Source organism: Aedes aegypti, chromosome 2 (assembly GCF_002204515.2).
Source record: "Aedes aegypti strain LVP_AGWG chromosome 2, AaegL5.0 Primary Assembly, whole genome shotgun sequence".
NCBI lineage: Eukaryota > Metazoa > Arthropoda > Insecta > Diptera > Culicidae > Aedes > Aedes aegypti.
In genome coordinates this window covers 19,174,558-19,192,977 of record NC_035108.1, presented here as the reverse complement: position 1 = coordinate 19,192,977, position 18,420 = coordinate 19,174,558, and the positions used below count along the sequence as shown (strand labels likewise).

Genomic DNA, 18,420 nt, shown 5'->3' with positions numbered 1-18,420 from the left:
CGTTAAAAGCAATTAGAAATCATGGAAATTTTCTAAAAGATGTTGCCAAACATTACAATATCAATATGTCTACTTCGGGCAGCCAATTAAAAGGAAGACGTTGACTGAAAAGTTGCAATATTAGAGAACTCATGGAAATCTCGTGGAATGTCTATGTAAAGCTAGTTCAAAACATAAAAATGGGGTATAGGTCTATCCACATAAAAAAGACCCTAAATACGTTATTGAAGGATTCCGTTTGATTTCTCCCGAAGAGTTATCCGACGTCATATCCGATTTTTTTCAAAAACAAATAACGAGCGGTGGAAATTCTACAGAGCAGAAATGCAATTGCTGTCCTATAATGTAAGAACTAACATTGGAAATGTTGCAGTTATAATGTTGTCGAATAATTTCAACTAACATAACTAAACAGAAGAAAATTGAAGTGAAAAGAATAACTTATTCTTTGTTTACATGTTACTTATGTTATTGTTCATTGGGAAGCCTTAACAAGTGTTAAAGCTAATAGAAATCGTGAATATAACTGTTTGTTTTTGAATTTATTGTTTAAAGCGGTAAACTTTTCACTTGCCCCACTTTTGGGGCAAGTGAAAAGTAAGGAGACATTTTTCAAAAACTTTTTCTGTATTTTTTTCTTCAATTGTTCATAAAAGTCAATTTCAGCATGCTGCTTATATATGGTGGGAGTCAAGCTAAAAAATATATACAACCTCATTTGTTTCAATTTAAAGTCTCTAGAATTGGAAGAATCTCAACTATGCGAATTCCATTACCCACTTTCCCCACGGTACCTTAGATTGAAAAACTGGTAATATTATCGAATAAACCCTTTTGCTTTATGCTGCTCACATACACCATGGATGGCTCGTCAATAGAGCTTAGTGACATTTGAACACACGTAGACTAGCATACGCTCGTCATACACAGTTTGTTTTTGTTTTCCTCAAAGAAACTTGCACACGCTTTCCCAGGGTGGGTGTACGGCTGTCAACTACAAACAAAGCTCGCCTAACAATCATCTCTCGGGCGGGCCGTCCCAAACAGCATCATCTCTCACACGGAGCGACCCAAACAGCACAGGTCGAACGCGGGCCATGCCAGACAGCAAATGCTGATGCATTTCAACACTCAAACAGCGGGATGCCTAGCAGCGTTGTGAGCCAAACGAATACACCCACAAAACATGTACGGTAGGCGAACCTCGTTGCGTATACCCCCCCTGCGCTTTCCAGACTCATCAAAATGCATATGGAAATATTACCCAATTTGAAAAATTTATACACGGATTCTGGGTGTTTTTCAAGACTGAGTGCATATTGTTTTCCTCTAAGGTTCACAACTACATCTACACTAGGTCACCCATACCATCGGGCGTGAAAACCACTATACCATACCTTGATTGATACATACACGCAAAAAAAAATTGTGCGATAGAAGCTACCATTTTAGGGGGTTCATTTAACCGCTCGCACCGGCAATTTTCAGCAGATCAGAAATGCGCTTGATTTTACCATGTCTGTAGTTGGAATCAGATTGTTGTAAATTATTTCTTTCAAATGTACCAGTAATGGGTGTACCGTAAACATAGTCAATTGGTCTGAATTTCCATGGTAGTTTTAAGAATGGGCGTAGTCAGCTAAAATAGTTATTTTTACCACAGAATTTTTCCCCGTGTACAACTTGCTTGATGCGTCGGTTTGACAGTTCGTTTTGCACATACGTTATAAGCCATTTTACGAGACGTTTCGAATCATATGGTTTCCGTTTGTTTACCAGCTTTGAATGTTTCTGGCGGGCCGATTTATTTACGTTTCTTTCTAGCGCTACATTTGGAAGGAGCTTATTCAACAATGGCGCTGGTGGCAATACAACAAATTTTTAAATTTTCGCGTTTAAAATTGAAATCAGCAGGCAGGGAAGATATTGTTCATCTACAGGTAATATATATTTTATATAAAACATGTAAACCGGGTAGAAACATGCGCTGAAAGAAACGGAGACATCATCGCCAACAAAAAATATGACCAGCGAAATTCAGATATCATGCTAGTTTTTTGTACAACAACAATGAGCGCCAGCCCGCCAGAAAACGTCATTCGAACGTCTCATAAAATGGCTTATATACACCAGTATTGTTTTGAAGTTGCACATACACCGGTTTGCAAATTCCTATAAAACTTATGTTGAATTCGTTTTTGAACCTAGGTTGGAACTGGCCCAACCCGTTCTGAATCACAGTTTCAACCCACACCCGATTCAGGTTCGACCAAACTACAATTTGCTTGACGTTTGTTTGTTTATGTGTTGATCACCGACCCAGTTCCTCCTAAAAACGAAAACGACATTAATAAATTTAGTCAATTCTTCAGTTTCAACTTTTAACGACAACGAATATTGGTTTCCGAATGTTTTCAATTTCAACTCGACTAACAGGAGTACCGGACGGAGCCGTAAGTAACAAAAGTAGAAGGAGAACAGTTCTTGTGAGAAATTTGAAGAGAAATATTAGCTGTGTTCAACGAGCTGCTCGAACTTGGTTGCAACCACTTGCGAGTCAGCTTTTGGTGTTCATTGAGCCACTCCAACCTACTTCGAGTCGCTCGGGTTTGTGTTCATTGAGCCGAGTCCAACCAACTCCGAGTCGCTCGAAACAGGTTGGAAGCTAGAGTCCGAGCTAGTTCAACCAGCTCGCAGTAGCTCGTGTTTTTGACGTTTAAAACGTAAACATTGAGAAAAAAAAAGCAAAATTCCGAAGCGATACGGATTGTTAAGTGCGCGAATTTTTTTTTCACGTGGAATTCCGGTAAATTAGTAAAAAGAGTAAAAAGAGCGTTCATTGAGAAAGCAGCTTGGAGTTGCTCGAAGTAGCTTTGACACTTATTTGTTGACAAAAAATACGAGCTAGTACAACCAACCCCGAGCAAGTTCGATCAAAGTCATTGAACACAGCTATTGTCTAAAACCGAATACTGATGATGTTCCACATCAGTTTGCCGACCCGTCAGCTAGCTGCAGCAGTGGAAAACCGAATCTCTCGATTTCCAACATGTTTAGAGATTCGGAAACAATATGACGTATCTGGTGTTTAAAATGTTATGTTTTGATTCTGCATATAGGTCGCTTTACTATAAGCATATGTACGGTGTATGTGCTAGCATGAAAAATGTTGACAGTTGAGCCGCTTTGCAAACGAAGGGTGTATGTAGCCACATTGAAAACACTGAGTAAAGTGCACTTAGGGCATAATTTAAATTTATTCCTAATGGCCGGTACGCTGATCATAAGTACTGTGCAAAAGGATAGGACAAGAAACGGTCAAGGAATGATTCCGCTACCGAAATTACTTGAGCTGTACGATGCTGAGAAGTAGAGCTGATTTCATAACATCGGTAACGCCTGCTGTACAAATTAAATGGAGCTGTCACTTTTCCGTACGGAAAAATGTGCCGCTCAATTATTCCGCAAGTAAAAGTGACATTTCGCTCATACTGGATCAGCTGTCAAAATTACTTCGGTAAAAAGGAGAAATTTTACTTGAGCCGTTTACGTTTCAGGTGCATACTACGCATAAAAATCAAAATATGGTTGTAGGAATACTTTTATAGACTCAATACGTAGATTATGCGTTTGTCAAGCCCATGCAAAGCAAATCTCGATTTGTTTATTTCTGAAGATACGTCGGATTGAAGAATTATGCTTGAATTATTCTATTCTTGAAAATGTAGATGCTATTCAAGAGTTTTCCTGAAAAAAAAAACTCGCTAACAAAATTTGTGTTGCTATATTTTTTTATTTTTAACTTCTTTTAAAACAAAATGATTAATAATTTGTAAAAACCACTTCCTTATCCTTGAGAAAAAATTCTGTAGATTTTTTTATGATGGATCGCGAGTTTAAAACCATAACGGCTAGGTGGGTCGCGGATCCAATAAGATTGGGAACCTATGCGTTGGATCACTGATTCACCAGAAATTTTGTTTTGATAACACGTAGTTTGTGTAAGGATTCCTGACCCGAAAAACTATGTCCTGTTGAAACCGATTATATCACACCGGAAGCAATGGACAGACCAGACTTACAGCACTACTATCTGGAACTGTCGCCGGATCCGGTTCGGTTCGACGCCGTGAGTCAGCTGACGAATGTTTTCTTCGACGATGCAAAACAGCAGGTGAGTGGTTTGGTCTATCGAACATCATCGATCGGTGGAAAAGCTAATGTAAAGTTACTTTTTCCCCAGGTATTTGCCGTCCGTTCCGGTGGTGCTACTGGGATTGTAGTCAAGAGTGCCAACGATGCACAGAGTATCTCTTTCTGCATGGAAGACCGAGGTACCATCCGGTCGATCAAGTTCGCCCCGGACAACCAGATTTTGGCTGTCCAACGGAACGAAACTGCAGTCGAGTTTGTTCCTTTCAATGCTAGCAATCAACCCGTTGTGGCGGACATGCTAATCCACCAGGGCAAGAACACCATATACGGATTTGTGTGGGTTCATGACCGTCAGGTGGCGTTAATCTCAAACGCTGGAGTGGAGATATTCCAGCTGAACTTGGAAAAACGGACTTTGAAGTCGGTCAAGTCTCTGAACTCGTCGGTGAGTTGGTTCAGCTTCTGTCCCACGTCTAACTTCGCGTTGCTGTCCTCGAACAATGGCTCGATCTTGACACCGGTGCTGTTGAAGCCATCAACTATCACGAAACTTCCCCGTCTAGAGTTGGGCACTGGTCAGACCTGTTCCGGGAGGGATGTGACTTTGGCTCAACTGTACGGTACCAATGCTATTATGATTTTGAGGCAGCTGCAGAACCGCCAATTTGAAGTGGTTATCTATCTACTGAACGGCCCTGGATTAGCACCACGGAAGTCCCACATCCTTCGGCTGGGACAAAACGGACGCTTCGCTATGAACATCGTCGACGACGTGGTGGTGGTTCATCATCAGGCAACGGCAACTTCAATGCTGTTCGACATAGCCCTCGGGGGAGGAGAGATAGATGCCAACTCGGGAGCAGTTATTCATCAACCGATCATTCCTGCTAAAGCGATCAAACCATTTGCCTTGGAAGTACCGAGCATTTCGCTCGACGGCAAGACTGTCATGTGCGATCTATGTAAGTTCCTACTAATTTCAAAAGTGAGCAGACGTCCCGCATTTCAGCCATTTGACCCGCTATAAAGTGTTCTGTGACACATTCCGCATTTCACTCAAATCACTAACATGTCTCTCATTTCTACAAAAGTTATAATCAATGCTAAATTTCAGATATTTTTATAAAATTTAGTCTGTTTAGTTTGAAATAGTTATTCAACAACATGTTCGTTTTCAGAGACCTGGTCACTATTTCAACGTAATTCTCTTAAAAAAATATAAATTCTTAATCCCGTTTTTTCTTCATGAAAACAAGTAAATTAATAGAGAATGATGGATTATTGCTGCAGAAACAAATAACACTCAATCTCATTGCAGATTCACAACACTGGGTTCTGTTTCAACCGAACATCGTAATCGATGCCAAATTGGGCTGCCTTTGGTCTGTGCTGTTGAAGCTGAACTCGCTTTGCACCCTCATCACGGACAGAATTCGGCTGGTGGAATTCCTGCTGCAACGAAGCGATGGTAAATCTGCTCTGCTGAACGTACTCAAGGAGATGATGAGTTCGAACTACAGCGGAACTATGCTGCCTATCATCGAAAGCGTGTTCAACAAATTGAACTCGCTGTACAAAAGCGTGCTAGACAACGAGCTTCAGAGTCAGATGGCCCTGATGGCACTATCCAGCAAGACAACTTCCCATAAGCACATGGTCAATCCACGGGTGCTCATCGATCAAGCTGACATGTATACGGCCGTGTTCTCCTGTATCACAGAGGCAGAACAGCTAGGTAAAATCCTGCTGCTCTATTTGCATTCCCTAGCCCGTCACGGTATCGCTCCCAGCCACGAGCTGAGCAAGCAAATCGTCATAGATTTGGTCAACAACAGACAGTTCGACACGCTGCAGAATCTGCTCAAATATTCTGCCCTGAATGAGTCGAAACCATTGGCGTGCTTCCTCCTCTCACTGTCCAATACGCATCCCTCGGTGTCACAAATGGCGCTGGACATGTTGGCCCGGCTGAACGCCAACGAGATTATTCTGGAGGTTCTGCTGGAGAAGGGACAGGTCATTGAGGCGCTTCGGATCGCCAAGCAAATGCCCGGAGCGGACTCGTTACCGGCCAGGAAGTACCTCGAGGCGGCGTTCAAAACCAAAGACCCGCTGGTGTTCCACTCGGTGTACAACTTTTTCGAGGCCAAGAACATTAGGGTGCGAGGCTCGCCGAATTTCCTCAAACGTGAGTACTTCTTATATGGTAACATTCGTGAGAAGAAATTGTGAGTTTTTTTTTTCTGAATTTCCAGATGAACAATGCGGGGAATATGTGCAACACTATCAAACGTTGATCAGCACGCAATGTTTGTAACAGGTCGATGAGATTAGACTAGACTTAGAGGTATGATCTATGAACTCTATTTCATCATTCAAATTGTGATTTGTTTAAAGGGATTATATTGCATATTTATTGTGACCATTGGGATTGTAACTGACTTCGAAATGTCCTTTTAGATCGGTCTTTCTCTCAAATAATGTTCTTATTGATTGGTTTTCAAGATAACTTCTTTTAAATAAAATCTTCGCGTTGATACTACGGGCGTAACTGCAGTGATCAATATATCTTCATCAATTTTCTCTGTAGCTAATTACTTGGCCGAAAGACTGTTTCCGACTGCTATTTTTGATCCAGTATAAAGTACTCATCGCCCTTCGTCATGCTGCATCGTAAACTGTTACGAAAATCGATTGAATTTCTTGTACTGATCCAAAGAGATAATCTATCTCTGCAGATGCGGCTATATGATACTCAACGCGAGAAATATAAGAAATGTAAACTTTGAAACTAAATGCCGAAAATTAGACAAAATAGGAATTAGAAAAACATCAAACCAGACATTTATCTTAGAGTACGTCTAAGAATTTAACAACTACTGAACTGCCCATAACTGCATATTTGTAACATTCGACAAAAGTAGTCATTGAGTAAATGGAATATGAAGTGTGCATTTATTGGCAGTATGGGAAGAAACTAGAATTTCTAAAAAAAAATGTCAAGAGCACAAAAGTGCTTATTCGAGGCTGAAATTTCGTGCAGCTTACTATGCATATTGGGTGATTTGACAGAAAATATTTCTGTTAACAATTTCATTGCTACTACATTACAAGGCTCATGTATAACCCCAATGTGACTGTTATGCGATTAGAATTACCAATGTGACAAAATAACTTGATATTTTTTTTTTTTCAAATTTTAATATCACAGATTTTAATAAGTTGATCGAAAGTGTTCATCATTTGATGACTCTCCACGGTATTAACGATCAACGCTCCGTCATCGTAATAATCGTCATCATCGAAACTTCAAACGCAGTTTTTCTGTTCAAAACTAAAAATTATTCGATGAAAATGTGTTCACTGTGTTTCGGTTGGAGAGTAGAATACAGTGAACACATTTTGATTTTGAACGAAAAAACTGCTTTTGAAAATTCCGAAATCAATGACGGATCCTGCCCCCTTAACTTCAAATTTAAAAAATGTCGAATGTGACAAATATGCAGTTATTGGCAGTGAAGTAGTGGCACCTCATATTACTATACGAGGCAAATTTTTCAGCATAGCCACCGTATACATACCGCCAATGCCAGAGTACCTAGCAGAGAACTATTGGCCATATGCTGCGCTATGCCAGCGCCATGGTTGATCCTAGGAGATTTTCATTTTCACGGTACAGCCTGGGGGTCACCGAAGAACGACAACCGCGCTACCTTTATATATGACCTCTGTGACAACTTTAACTTGTCAATTTTGAACACTGTGGAAGCAATACGAATAAAACCTCCAGATTCTCCAAGCATGTTAGACCTCTCAATCTGTTCGAATTCACTATCATTGGATTGCACGTGGAAAGTTATTCAAGATCTCCATGGTAGTGATCACTTGCCGATCAAAATTTCAAATAACAAAAATTCGTGTCCAGTTCGTCGATCAACCTCGCATATGACCTCACCAAGCACATGAACTGGGAATATCTCTAACAGCGAACAGTTAGTTGATGTGCTTCCTCGCTTCCTCCGTTGGAAGAATTAAACTTTCTTTCCGGGTTAATTATCAACAGTGCTCTTCAAGCACAGCGCCGCCTTGTACCAGGGTCTACGGTACGAAGGCGTTCTCCTACCAACGTTTTTCGTGATAAATCCGCCGCATTCAAAGAATATCGAAAGCGCGGCTCTCGAGAAAATTAAGAGCGATATATCGACCTCGAGCGTAAATTTAAAAATCTCGTAAAAGCGAAAAAAAGGGGATATTGGCGTAATTTTGTTAACGGACTATCAACGTCGATGAGAACACTTTGGATCGTCGGGAAAAAAATGCGAAACGCTTCAACGGTTAATGAGGATCGCGAAAGTTCTCCTCGGTGGATCCTCGATTTCGCCAAGAAAGTCTGCCCGGATTCCATACCAACGCAAAGAAGCATTCGTGACGTTCAAACAAATAGGAACGATATGCTTGCTCTTCTTTCATGTAACAACTCTGCCCCAGGAATGGATAGAATCAAATTCAACATGCTTAAAAACCTCCCAGACGTCGCGAAGAGGCGCTTGTTGAATCTATTCAATAAATTCTTGGAGAGTAATATTGTTCCGGATGAATGGAGACAAGTGAGGGTGATAGCCATCCAAAAATCCGGTAAACCCACGTCGCATTATAATTCGTATCATCCTATCGCGATGTGCATTCGAAAGTTGTTAGTATCTGCATCAAAAGTGCCAGCAACGAATCAACTTTGTGCGCACACTCACCGGAACATGGTGGGGAGCTCACCCGAAAGATCTGATGAAGGTATCGTACAACAATTCTCTCGGTTCTTGAATACGGTAGCTTTTGTTCCCATCCGCCGCGAAAACTCACATTGTGAAGTATCGCTGTTTTCGGATAGCCCTAGGATGCATTAACTCGACACATACAATAAGTTTAGAGGTATTAGCAGGAGTATTGCCTTTATCAGATTACTTACAGTTTTTTACAGGCTCCGTAACCAGCTAAGGTCCCGTAGCCTGCCGACGGAGACAAAATTCGCGATATACAACACACTGATCCTTCCGGTTGCTCTATACGGCCATGAATTCTGGACCGGGAAGCGTTCGGGGTTTTTGAGCGTAAGATGCGAACAATACTCGGCGGTAAACAAGAAAATGGCATCTGGCGGCGCCGCATAAATCATGAGTTGTACCAAATATATATGGAAGTGGAGATTATTAAGCTCATAAAATACGGCATGCTACATTGGGCTGGTCACGTGGTACGAATGCCGCAAGAAATTGTGGGCTTCGTAGCCGTGCGGTTAGCGGCGTCAGTCGTTTAGGCGTACTGTGCTACGGAGTGTGGGTTCGATTCCCGCCCCTGCCGGAGAAAACTTTTCGTCAAACGAAAAATTCTTCACTGGTCCACTGGTCGTTCCGTGTGTCCGTTGTCTAATGTTAGTTATGTTCAGACTGTGCAGCCCATGGCTGAAGACGGTGTTAATTGTCTTATCTTATCTTATCAAAGACAAGCAAAAATAATATACAGAACCCGATCGCGACCGTCGACTTCGCGCACACGATGGCTTTTTGCAGTTGAGGACTTAAAGGCCCTTAAAAATTAGGGTGACTGGAAATGATTGGCCCAGTGGAGAAGAATTATACATTCGGCGTAGATTCAACGTAGCGGATTGTAGCCCATCAAAATAAAATATAAACGTAAACGTAAATATATGCCAATGAGTACTACATTTTTTATTTAAGTGATTTTTCATGATTTCAGAATTTGATTAAAGTTTCCTTTAAGTATTGATTCACGGGATTCCCTAGAAATTCATCCAAGGTTTTTTTTATCTATACTGCCCATAACTGCATATTTGTAACATTCGACAAAAGTAGGCATTGAGTAAATGGAATACAAAGTGTGCATTTCATGGCGATATGGGAGGAAACTAAAATTTCTAAAAATTACCAAGAACTCAAAAGTGCTTATTTTAGGCTGATATTTTGTTCAACTTATATCGCATACTAGGTGAATTGTCAGAAAATAATTCTGTTAGAAATTTCATTGCTATTACACCACGAGGCTCATTTATAATCTCAATGTGACTGTTATGCGGTTACAAATACCAATGTGACAAAACAACTTGGTATTTTTTTCGAATTTTCTAGAACAATCTCACAAATTTCAGTAAGTTGATCGAAAGTATTTATTATCTAACGACTCTCCATGGTATTAACTCCAATTTGTCAAAAATGTCGAATGTGACTGTTTTGCAGTTATGGACAGTATATCAGTATCTATTTTCCTGAGAATTACTCCCAAGATCTTAGTTTCCTTCGAGAAATCAACCTGAAATTTCTGTTATTATATTTCCAGAAATTGGTCTAGAACTCCCTCTGGGGATTCTTTTATAAGAGTTGCTTCAGAGATTTTACCATGAATTTCTCGGATCATTTCTTAGAGTAGTGAAATTGAAATTGTGTTTTATTTAGCAAATTTTCAGCTCGAATTGGATTCTGTTCAATATAACAATAGCTTCAGGCGGATAAGCATAATAAAAAACATCATGATAAGTTCCTTTGCAACAAGGTTTGAGTAAGTAAAAATACATGGCAGCAAATAGAGACAGAGGTGGCCTTATTAGCTTGGGTTTCAAGTAATAATCGATAGTGTAACGAAAAATTGAAATTTATTGTATATGCTATACAGGAAAGGAAAAAACTTTATATTGGAGTTGCGATACAAATTCTTCCATAACAAACATCTGCAAATTCGATGCTCTAGAAACGTGAACGACTAAAAAAAATCAATAATATTTTATAGAGTATTCCCTCATTGTGTTGGTGTCTTGTCCTGCGAAACCGATGGCATCTGATCCATGATAGTTTGATCCTAAAATTGTAAAACGCTTTAGCCTCATCAGTTTCAATCACTTCCAATGAAACTCATCTCACCGTTTTGAACCACATCGAGTTCGGCCGGAAGATCATCCTGGAAATGAATCCCATGCTGCCCACCGGTCCCATACCGTGCATGTGCAGATGCTTAACCGTCGTAAACGGTGGAACGTGAAATCCGAAAAGCACCTCGGCCAAGTCGACCTGGAATTGGTCCTTCAAGACGTTCCCCAACTCTTGTCGCATTTCATCCACTGTTTCCGTAGACATAAAATAAATGTCATTCAGAGATAAGAGATTCAATCGAAATTAAAAGTAGGTAGTACTAACACAGAGGACGTTCAGCCTCGGTCAACGAGCGCACGTCATCCAGGTGATACTTCGGGACGGCCAACAGGTGATGTTCTGCCGCCGGACGAATGTCCTTGAAGATGCAGATGCGTTCATTTTCGTACACTATCGACGCGTTAGGATCCTGGCCGGTGACGATTTTGCAAAAGATGCATCGTTCCAGAATCGCCTTTGATGGTGATGTCATTATGAAAACTAGCTAATTGTATTCTACTATCTATAAGTGCACTGGAGGCACTTATTAGCTAAGGAACAATTGGCTTAGCATTAAAACATAGATCACAGATGATTGTAGTCACAGATTGCAACTTCTGACGTTCTGTTTGTTTGGAACTTTGAACAGTTTTTAACAGGGTTCAACCAATACTAGCGATACGTCTCTGTAATGTACCATGAAACCTGTTATAAACTTGTACGCAACAAAGATTATTAGTTTGATTCAACCCTTTCCAAACCAGTGTTTTCATAACTGTTGTAGGATTCGTCACTGCAACCAATTTAAGTTATATTGTGGGATAACCCGTATCCTGAGTGTAGTGGATGTCGTATTACTCAGTTGCCATTGAGGGACAATTAAGCATCGATTTAAATACAGTTTTTTTTCCTCAGAAACATTCGGAGGAATCAATTACCGTCAAACGGGGTGACTTGCAACACATTGTAATTTACAACTAAATTTCACTATAAAACACAAAATGCAAAAGAAAATTTATTTTAAATCAGTGCTTCAATACGTGTGACGCACAATTCAAGTAGGGGCCACGATTGAAGCTGTTATTATAAATATGTTTATACAATAAACATATTTTTTCCAAATGTCTTGAAAACTGATACTTGATGGAGGTTCAAAATCGTGACCTAAAAACATGAGATAGATTTAATTTACAAAAGTTATACTCTACATGTTGTTTCTATAACTAATATGTGATAATATGACGAATTATATGTTACGAAATTGTAACATCAACTTTTTAATAAAAATAATTTTTATATAAATACAACACTTTATTTCTAAGCAATTTAGTGTTTTATAAAAGTTAAAAACTTTTGTGTTAGGTCCACTTTATAATCAAAAGAGTAAAAATTTATCAATCAACTACAAACACTCGTTTAAAATATTGTTCAGTTAAGATATTGGACCTTGATGATTTAACGCCTCTTTTTCCCATACAAAAGTAGTTCAATTATTTTCTTACAAAAAGGTATTCATAACGCTCTTGTACTGGTTCGAATGCTTTATATACATGAATAACAATACTTAACAAGTGTGACCAATAAAAAATATAAACATTTTGTTGGAAAAAACTAAATTAGCATTGAGTGTTGCAAGTCACCCCGCACAAGGACATTTAAAAAAAAATCACCTTTTCGATGACTTTTGATATGACAACATAATTCGATTCAATCTTTTATCATCTCATTCTGTAGGCGGGCCGGCCATTCAAAGTTCTATATTTAGATTTTAAGACGACGTTTAGATCATGGTTTTGGTTGATTGAAATTGAAAAGTGTTGCAAGTCACCCCGTTTGACGGTACCCAGACAACCAGAATGTACGTATAATGAAATCACCTTTTATGTTATGCGATGCTTATATGCGAAAAATTTCACGTATAAGATGTCGCGGATAGGCCTTATACGTACAAAAGTGGAGGCGATATATTTGCATATTTTATATGATAAAAAATAGCATGTAATGCGAGTGTGTAGATTTTATTGCGAAATTATTGAACTCTTATGCGACTTAATTTATGATAACAAAGTTGATTTGACAGCTGCTACGGATTGATCCGACTTACTATGTACGAGTATACGGGACGAAACAAAATGCACTGATGAACTCGGAATATAACGTTTTATGCGAGAAAACTCGTCACTCAATCGATTTCTGTCACCGTATTGTGCGGGTGTGATGTTATTTGTACAAGTAAACGAGTTTTTGCGTTATTTCTTATGCGACTTCTGGTTGTCTGGGTAGTTTGAAAACGTCCCGCTGTTTTGAAGAAGAATTATCTCAACGAAACCTAGCCTCAATAAACTCATCGGAAACCTAGCATAACCCGTATAGGCCTGAGTGAAAGCAAAAATTCTAAAACCCTCTCCACTCAGCGAATTCTTAATAGATTCAAATGATTTTTTGTCAGTATACCGGCACACATATCTACTTTCTAGAAGTGGACAGAGGAACACGGAAACATTCATGTGGCCGGAGTTATTCCGGTAGATCACTGGGTCAGGTCGGGTGAGAAGGGTACTGTGCATTTGTGCCCCTGAAGGTAGGCAAATTTAATGTCACAGATAATTTCCAGAATTGGCTATAATGTGGCCACTACATGGCGGAATTTTAAGAAAATTGCATCAGTGTAAACCTTTTGAGAAACGAATGAATTGGATAACTATGAGTTTTGCATTTGATTAATCCTACAAATGATTATTTTCGGGTCCCGGGACGCCTCAAACTTACGATAAAGTGGCCAATTTGTATCTGAACATCTGTGCAAAGCTTATGGGAAGGCATTTTAGTGCACAATTATGTTTGATTTCTACTTTTCGAGAATTGAAACGGTTTAGTATCCAACAAATCTATAGTCGGTTCTTCCGGGCATTACGTCCGAATGACCACATCCGGTATATTTTAACCGCTGCAAAACTCTTCATTTATAATGTTGAATATCAGATCTTAATGATTTATGCAAATTGTCATTCCAAATGATTGTCATTCCAAATGATTGTCATTCCAAATAAATAAAGGTAATTTGGTATGTCCCAAGAAATATCCCTTTTTTACCCGACTTGACCCAGTAACCCACCGTAATAACTCCGACCGCAGGAATATTTCCGAGTTCCTCTGGCCACTTCTAGAAACTAGATATGTGGGCCAGTGAACTGACAAAAAATCATTTGAATCCGTTAAGAATTCGCTAAGCGGTGAGGGTTTCAGTATTTTTGCTTTCACTCAGGCCTATACGGAATAATACTCGCCTGACTGATAAATTATCCCCAGTAAACTACAGGAAACCCGGAGCTTATCATAAGCAACCAGAGCATTTTAAACTAGGAAGTTCGTTCAGTAAGAAGGATTCTCGCATGTTCCTTGAATATCAGTATTAACAAATTTTGGAAGCGTTAGTACATTCAGAGATCCCTATTGTTATTCAAACCCAGTATCAGAAAAAGCCGACTTAATTTCAACATGTTGTGACAATAATTTAATTTGAACAATGATGTTTGACAATAAACTTTTCCTCTTGAGTTCGTCTTTAAATCTAAATTCATTCAGGATATTGACAATAAACAATTTTGCATTCTCTCCGAAAGTTCTTCATGGATTATTCCAAGTATTTCAATGTCTTATTCAACACTTTAAGGAAAAACCTGAGATATCAATTCTGAAGGGTGTGAACATTAAGCAAGCGATCGTTAACTGAAAAATGAGCATTATTGAGGATTCTGCCTGGGGAATTCCGTGAACGAAAAATTCTACCGTTCATCTACCTGGTACGAGCCTCAACGATTCGTTTGCGCGAAAGGCAATTCCAAAAGTTAGACTTATCATTTCCCTCGCCTAAAAACTTCCTACACAGGACACACGTCATTTGCCTGGGAAGAACCTCCGAAAATTATGCATTTAGCATTCATGCGGCAATGTTTGGTACCATGACCCCTCTTTTGGCACAGACGGCACTGAGTGAGGTTCTGAATTTTTTCTTCAGGTTCCTGGAAATGTTCCCATGTCACACGGACATCGAACAGAAGTCTTGACATAATGAACGTACGAAGTCGATTTTCTTATTTTAACCTTTCTGCTACTGCACAAAGCTAAACTTGTAATTGCACTGATGTTTGATGCTCCTTTGTGCCTTTTAAACTTGGATTCCAAGCTGTTTCGCCTTCTCGTGTCTTCAATATTGGCAAAAAAGGAAGAAACTTTAAAACTGTAGTTTTGAAAATTATTGCAATCTTGCACGCAAGTTATACGGTTTTTTTCGTATAGGGTTCTCAATGCTAATGCTTAGGTAGAATTTCAAACTGTCATACATTAAACTATCTAAACATTCCAAGTGACATATCTAGAAATCGACACCAAGCAGGAATCCTGAAGAAATTTGTGTGTTTTACGAGTGAAATTCATCGCTCAACAATTTAATTACTGACTAAAATTTTGATTTTTAAATTAACTTTTAACAAAACGTCAACTCCGCAAATTCAACATTTATTGGTAATGCCCATCCTTAGTCAGTGCCAATCATCTCCTTTGCCATAATGGGTAATTGGGACTAATTAACAGCAATTGTTTCAGCAGAATGAAACGTAGCAGGAAATAGGAACGAAAATTTAAATTGTGCAGCCTAATTTAATCGAACCCAGTAAACCATGTCGGATATCAAACTAGATGTGGTAAGTATATTTGAAGTTATGATGTTTAGTGTTAAATCTAATATGATGTTATCGTATGTTTCAGCCAGCCGAAGATGACATGGCCACCCGGGTATTCTGGGAGATCCTTTCTCCCTTGGGATACATTCCCCAACCGGTGAAGGAAGCCCTCCGAACCACGGGCTTCGATAACCTTCTGTCGCTATCGGCGATGCGAGAATCCGATCTTGACGAAATTACCACCCAGTATAAACTACCAATGGGCCATCGACGGCTGATACGGGTCCTTTCGGAACGGATCAATCAGTTGGGAATCGATGACCTAACGGCGAAGCTACTGCGGAAGCTAGACCGCCAGGCAACCACCATTGTCAAGGTGTCCAAGCCTACACCTCCGAATCCAACTAGCAGTGATTCTCGAGATGAACCGCCACCCTCTCGACCTGTACCATCACCGGAAAGCTTAGTCGAAATGTACCGCACCAAGCTTCAGCAGAATATTCTCTCCTGGTTGACTACACACGGTGAAGTCGGCTCGAAGGAAATCGAACTTCAGGATATCAATATCAACGTATCTATGCAGGAGGGCAAACTCCAGGGATCAGTAATCTGTCCCTTCTGCAGGATGGAAATCAAAATTTACATTAGAGCACCGGACGCGGACAGCAGTGGTGCCATCGCCAACTCAAACTATATTAAGCATTACAACCGGATGCACCGGAAAGCTCCACTGCCTCCGAAGTCACCGGCCGCGGGCAGTTGGAATCCATCGTTCGGTACGCCTCCACCGGGCACCATGATGACCTTGGAGCAACACCAACAAGCACTGGCTCACCTGCATGCCGAACAGCAAGCAGCTGCCTATGCGGCCGTTACGGCTGCGGCCAGCGTCGGTCCCAGCGGAAGTGGAAGCGGCAGTGTATCAAACGGAGGGCAATTGCCTAACCCGGCAGCCGTCTACGAACTGCTTTTCAAACAGGAATCCAATAGCTGGGATGATTAGTGATAGTTAATGAGTAGAACTGAACATTACTTCATTTATGTATAAAATCAGAACTGGACAAACTTAGGAGCAGTAGAAAAACTGTAGTAGGAAGTTTACAAACATTTAAACGTTTTAGTGGTTTTCGAAATATATCAATCATTAATCAAGGTAAGAATTGATGAGGTTAAACAATGATCATTGGAAATGGAAACAAAATTCAACTGATTCACAATGAAGAAAAATATGTAGTATTACCGAGTTGTCTTGAATTCAAAACAAGAGCCATATTCCGAACAATCGGCAATTTTTTTAGTAAAAACCATCGGTTTTTCCACAAGATTAGTATTTTTTTTAAAGATTTTATGTAGTGGCGAACTCTCCATAAACTAAAAGCTAGTACAATGAAGTTAAAAATCTTATCTTTAAAATCGTCATTGTTCGGATTATGCAGTCAATTGAGTTGGAATTTGAGATAAAACGGTATGCAACACACAGGTAATAGATATACGGAAATTATATTCACAATTGCAACTTTGTTTGTCAGTTTTGCTGCCTTTAAAGTTGTCCACGGCTGCACAGTAATCTATAGAGTAGGAGTTTAGGTCACCTCGCCAACTAAAGCTCGAACGAGTTTGATACGAGCAGAAAATTGTATTTAAACCGAGATTTTTTTACCCAGTTTTCTTTAATTGGACGTAATATGTGTAAGTTTGTTAGTACTAAGTCATGCTTCGTGATTTTTACTTGCGTTTGAATTGCTTTGAAAAATATCACTTGATTGCTATATTATTTGACAGACGCCGCAACTTACATCTTAACGTGTCTTTAATATTCCCACGTATACCGAATAAATGTGACTGTATTTAGTAGTATATTTTGAAAACGTTTTCGTTGCGCTGTAAACCTTATAAAATAACTAAACGCTAGAAATATAAAAATTGAAAACTGAACTGTTTTATTGTGTAATACTCAGCGAGACTTATTTTTAGTCAGTTTTTTAGCTGTTGACAGAGACTAAGAAGGAAGAAGATACCCCGTAAGCCCCTTTTGCACGGTGTAGGTAGCGTAACCCTGGATAAGTCCTATCGAAGCTTTTCATCAATCAAGAAAGGGAGTATACCAAACCCGATGATAATAAATTTGAGCTGCGGAAAATATCTGTACTTCCAGACTTTGATGGGATCTACAAAGGATCCGGTTAACACACTGATAATGGCTGGCGTATACAATCTCACTGCAGTAAGGTCTACGTTGGTCAAACAAAGCGGTCTCTCGATTACCGAAAAGCTAAACATTACATATACTCTGCAATTGGATTGAATGGACAAATTGATGTGAATTTTTGCGAAAAAGTAACACGTCTTCTCAGTGAGAATCGAACTCACGACTCCCTGATCTCTAGTTAGGGCGCGTTACCCCTACGCCGTGAGAGGACTCATGGACGCATTAGTTAATTCATCTAATTCATCCGAAAGAGGTGCACTTTGCGAAAAAGGACCACGTGATTATTGAGCTGAAATCGAATTCAACTTAACTTCTGCGTCCATGAGTCCTCTCATGGCGTAGGGGTAACGCGCCCTAACTAGAGATCAAGGAGTCGTGAGTTCGATTCTCACTGAGAAGACGTGTAACTTTTTCGCAAAACTTCACATCAATTTGTTCATTTAATCCAATTGCAAAGTAT

The 18,420-nt window shown here is 39.7% G+C and overlaps 3 protein-coding genes across 4 annotated transcripts; 2 read left to right on the top strand and 1 right to left on the bottom strand.

The window, feature by feature from the left end:
• Positions 1-3,941: 3,941 nt before the first annotated feature.
• Positions 3,942-6,577, top strand: LOC5570666 (uncharacterized protein C18orf8). The gene is made up of 4 exons (XM_001659215.2): positions 3,942-4,174; positions 4,244-5,117; positions 5,474-6,343; positions 6,411-6,577. The coding sequence occupies exons 1-4, from the start codon at positions 4,064-4,066 to the stop codon at positions 6,470-6,472; spliced, it is 1,917 nt and encodes a 638-aa protein (XP_001659265.1). The 5' UTR covers positions 3,942-4,063; the 3' UTR covers positions 6,473-6,577.
• A 4,222-nt stretch (positions 6,578-10,799) lies between these two features.
• Positions 10,800-11,728, bottom strand: LOC5570667 (histidine triad nucleotide-binding protein 3). The gene is made up of 3 exons (XM_001659214.2): positions 11,355-11,728; positions 11,082-11,278; positions 10,800-11,019 (listed from the first exon to the last, which is right to left on the bottom strand). The coding sequence occupies exons 1-3, from the start codon at positions 11,560-11,562 to the stop codon at positions 10,960-10,962; spliced, it is 465 nt and encodes a 154-aa protein (XP_001659264.1). The 5' UTR covers positions 11,563-11,728; the 3' UTR covers positions 10,800-10,959.
• Positions 11,729-15,413: 3,685 nt separating this feature from the next.
• Positions 15,414-17,686, top strand: LOC5570668. Of its 2 annotated transcripts, none has more exons than XM_021840094.1 (3): positions 15,414-15,593; positions 15,678-15,772; positions 15,837-17,686. In XM_021840094.1, the coding sequence occupies exons 2-3, from the start codon at positions 15,749-15,751 to the stop codon at positions 16,752-16,754; spliced, it is 942 nt and encodes a 313-aa protein (XP_021695786.1). In that variant the 5' UTR covers positions 15,414-15,593; positions 15,678-15,748; the 3' UTR covers positions 16,755-17,686. The 2 variants fall into 2 exon arrangements, with proteins under 2 accessions (XP_021695786.1, XP_001659263.2); XM_001659213.2 differs by having other exon boundaries at positions 15,414-15,609.
• The last annotated feature ends 734 nt before the right edge of the window (positions 17,687-18,420 follow it).

What these genes read in the sequence shown, in the direction of transcription:
- LOC5570666 (XM_001659215.2), top strand. Translation starts at nt 4,064, where the DNA reads ATGGACAGACCAGACTTACAGCACTACTATCTGGAACTGTCGCCGGAT. An exon ending in TCGACGATGCAAAACAGCAG is followed by an intron (nt 4,175 to 4,243) that starts GTGAGTGGTTTG and finishes CTTTTTCCCCAG; the next exon opens with GTATTTGCCGTCCGTTCCGG. An exon ending in GACTGTCATGTGCGATCTAT is followed by an intron (nt 5,118 to 5,473) that starts GTAAGTTCCTAC and finishes ATCTCATTGCAG; the next exon opens with ATTCACAACACTGGGTTCTG.
- LOC5570667 (XM_001659214.2), bottom strand. Translation starts at nt 11,562, where the DNA reads ATGACATCACCATCAAAGGCGATTCTGGAACGATGCATCTTTTGCAAA. An exon ending in CGAGGCTGAACGTCCTCTGT is followed by an intron (nt 11,279 to 11,354) that starts GTTAGTACTACC and finishes CTACGGAAACAG; the next exon opens with TGGATGAAATGCGACAAGAG. An exon ending in ACTCGATGTGGTTCAAAACG is followed by an intron (nt 11,020 to 11,081) that starts GTGAGATGAGTT and finishes TTACAATTTTAG; the next exon opens with GATCAAACTATCATGGATCA.
- LOC5570668 (XM_021840094.1), top strand. Translation starts at nt 15,749, where the DNA reads ATGTCGGATATCAAACTAGATGTG. An exon ending in CGGATATCAAACTAGATGTG is followed by an intron (nt 15,773 to 15,836) that starts GTAAGTATATTT and finishes CGTATGTTTCAG; the next exon opens with CCAGCCGAAGATGACATGGC.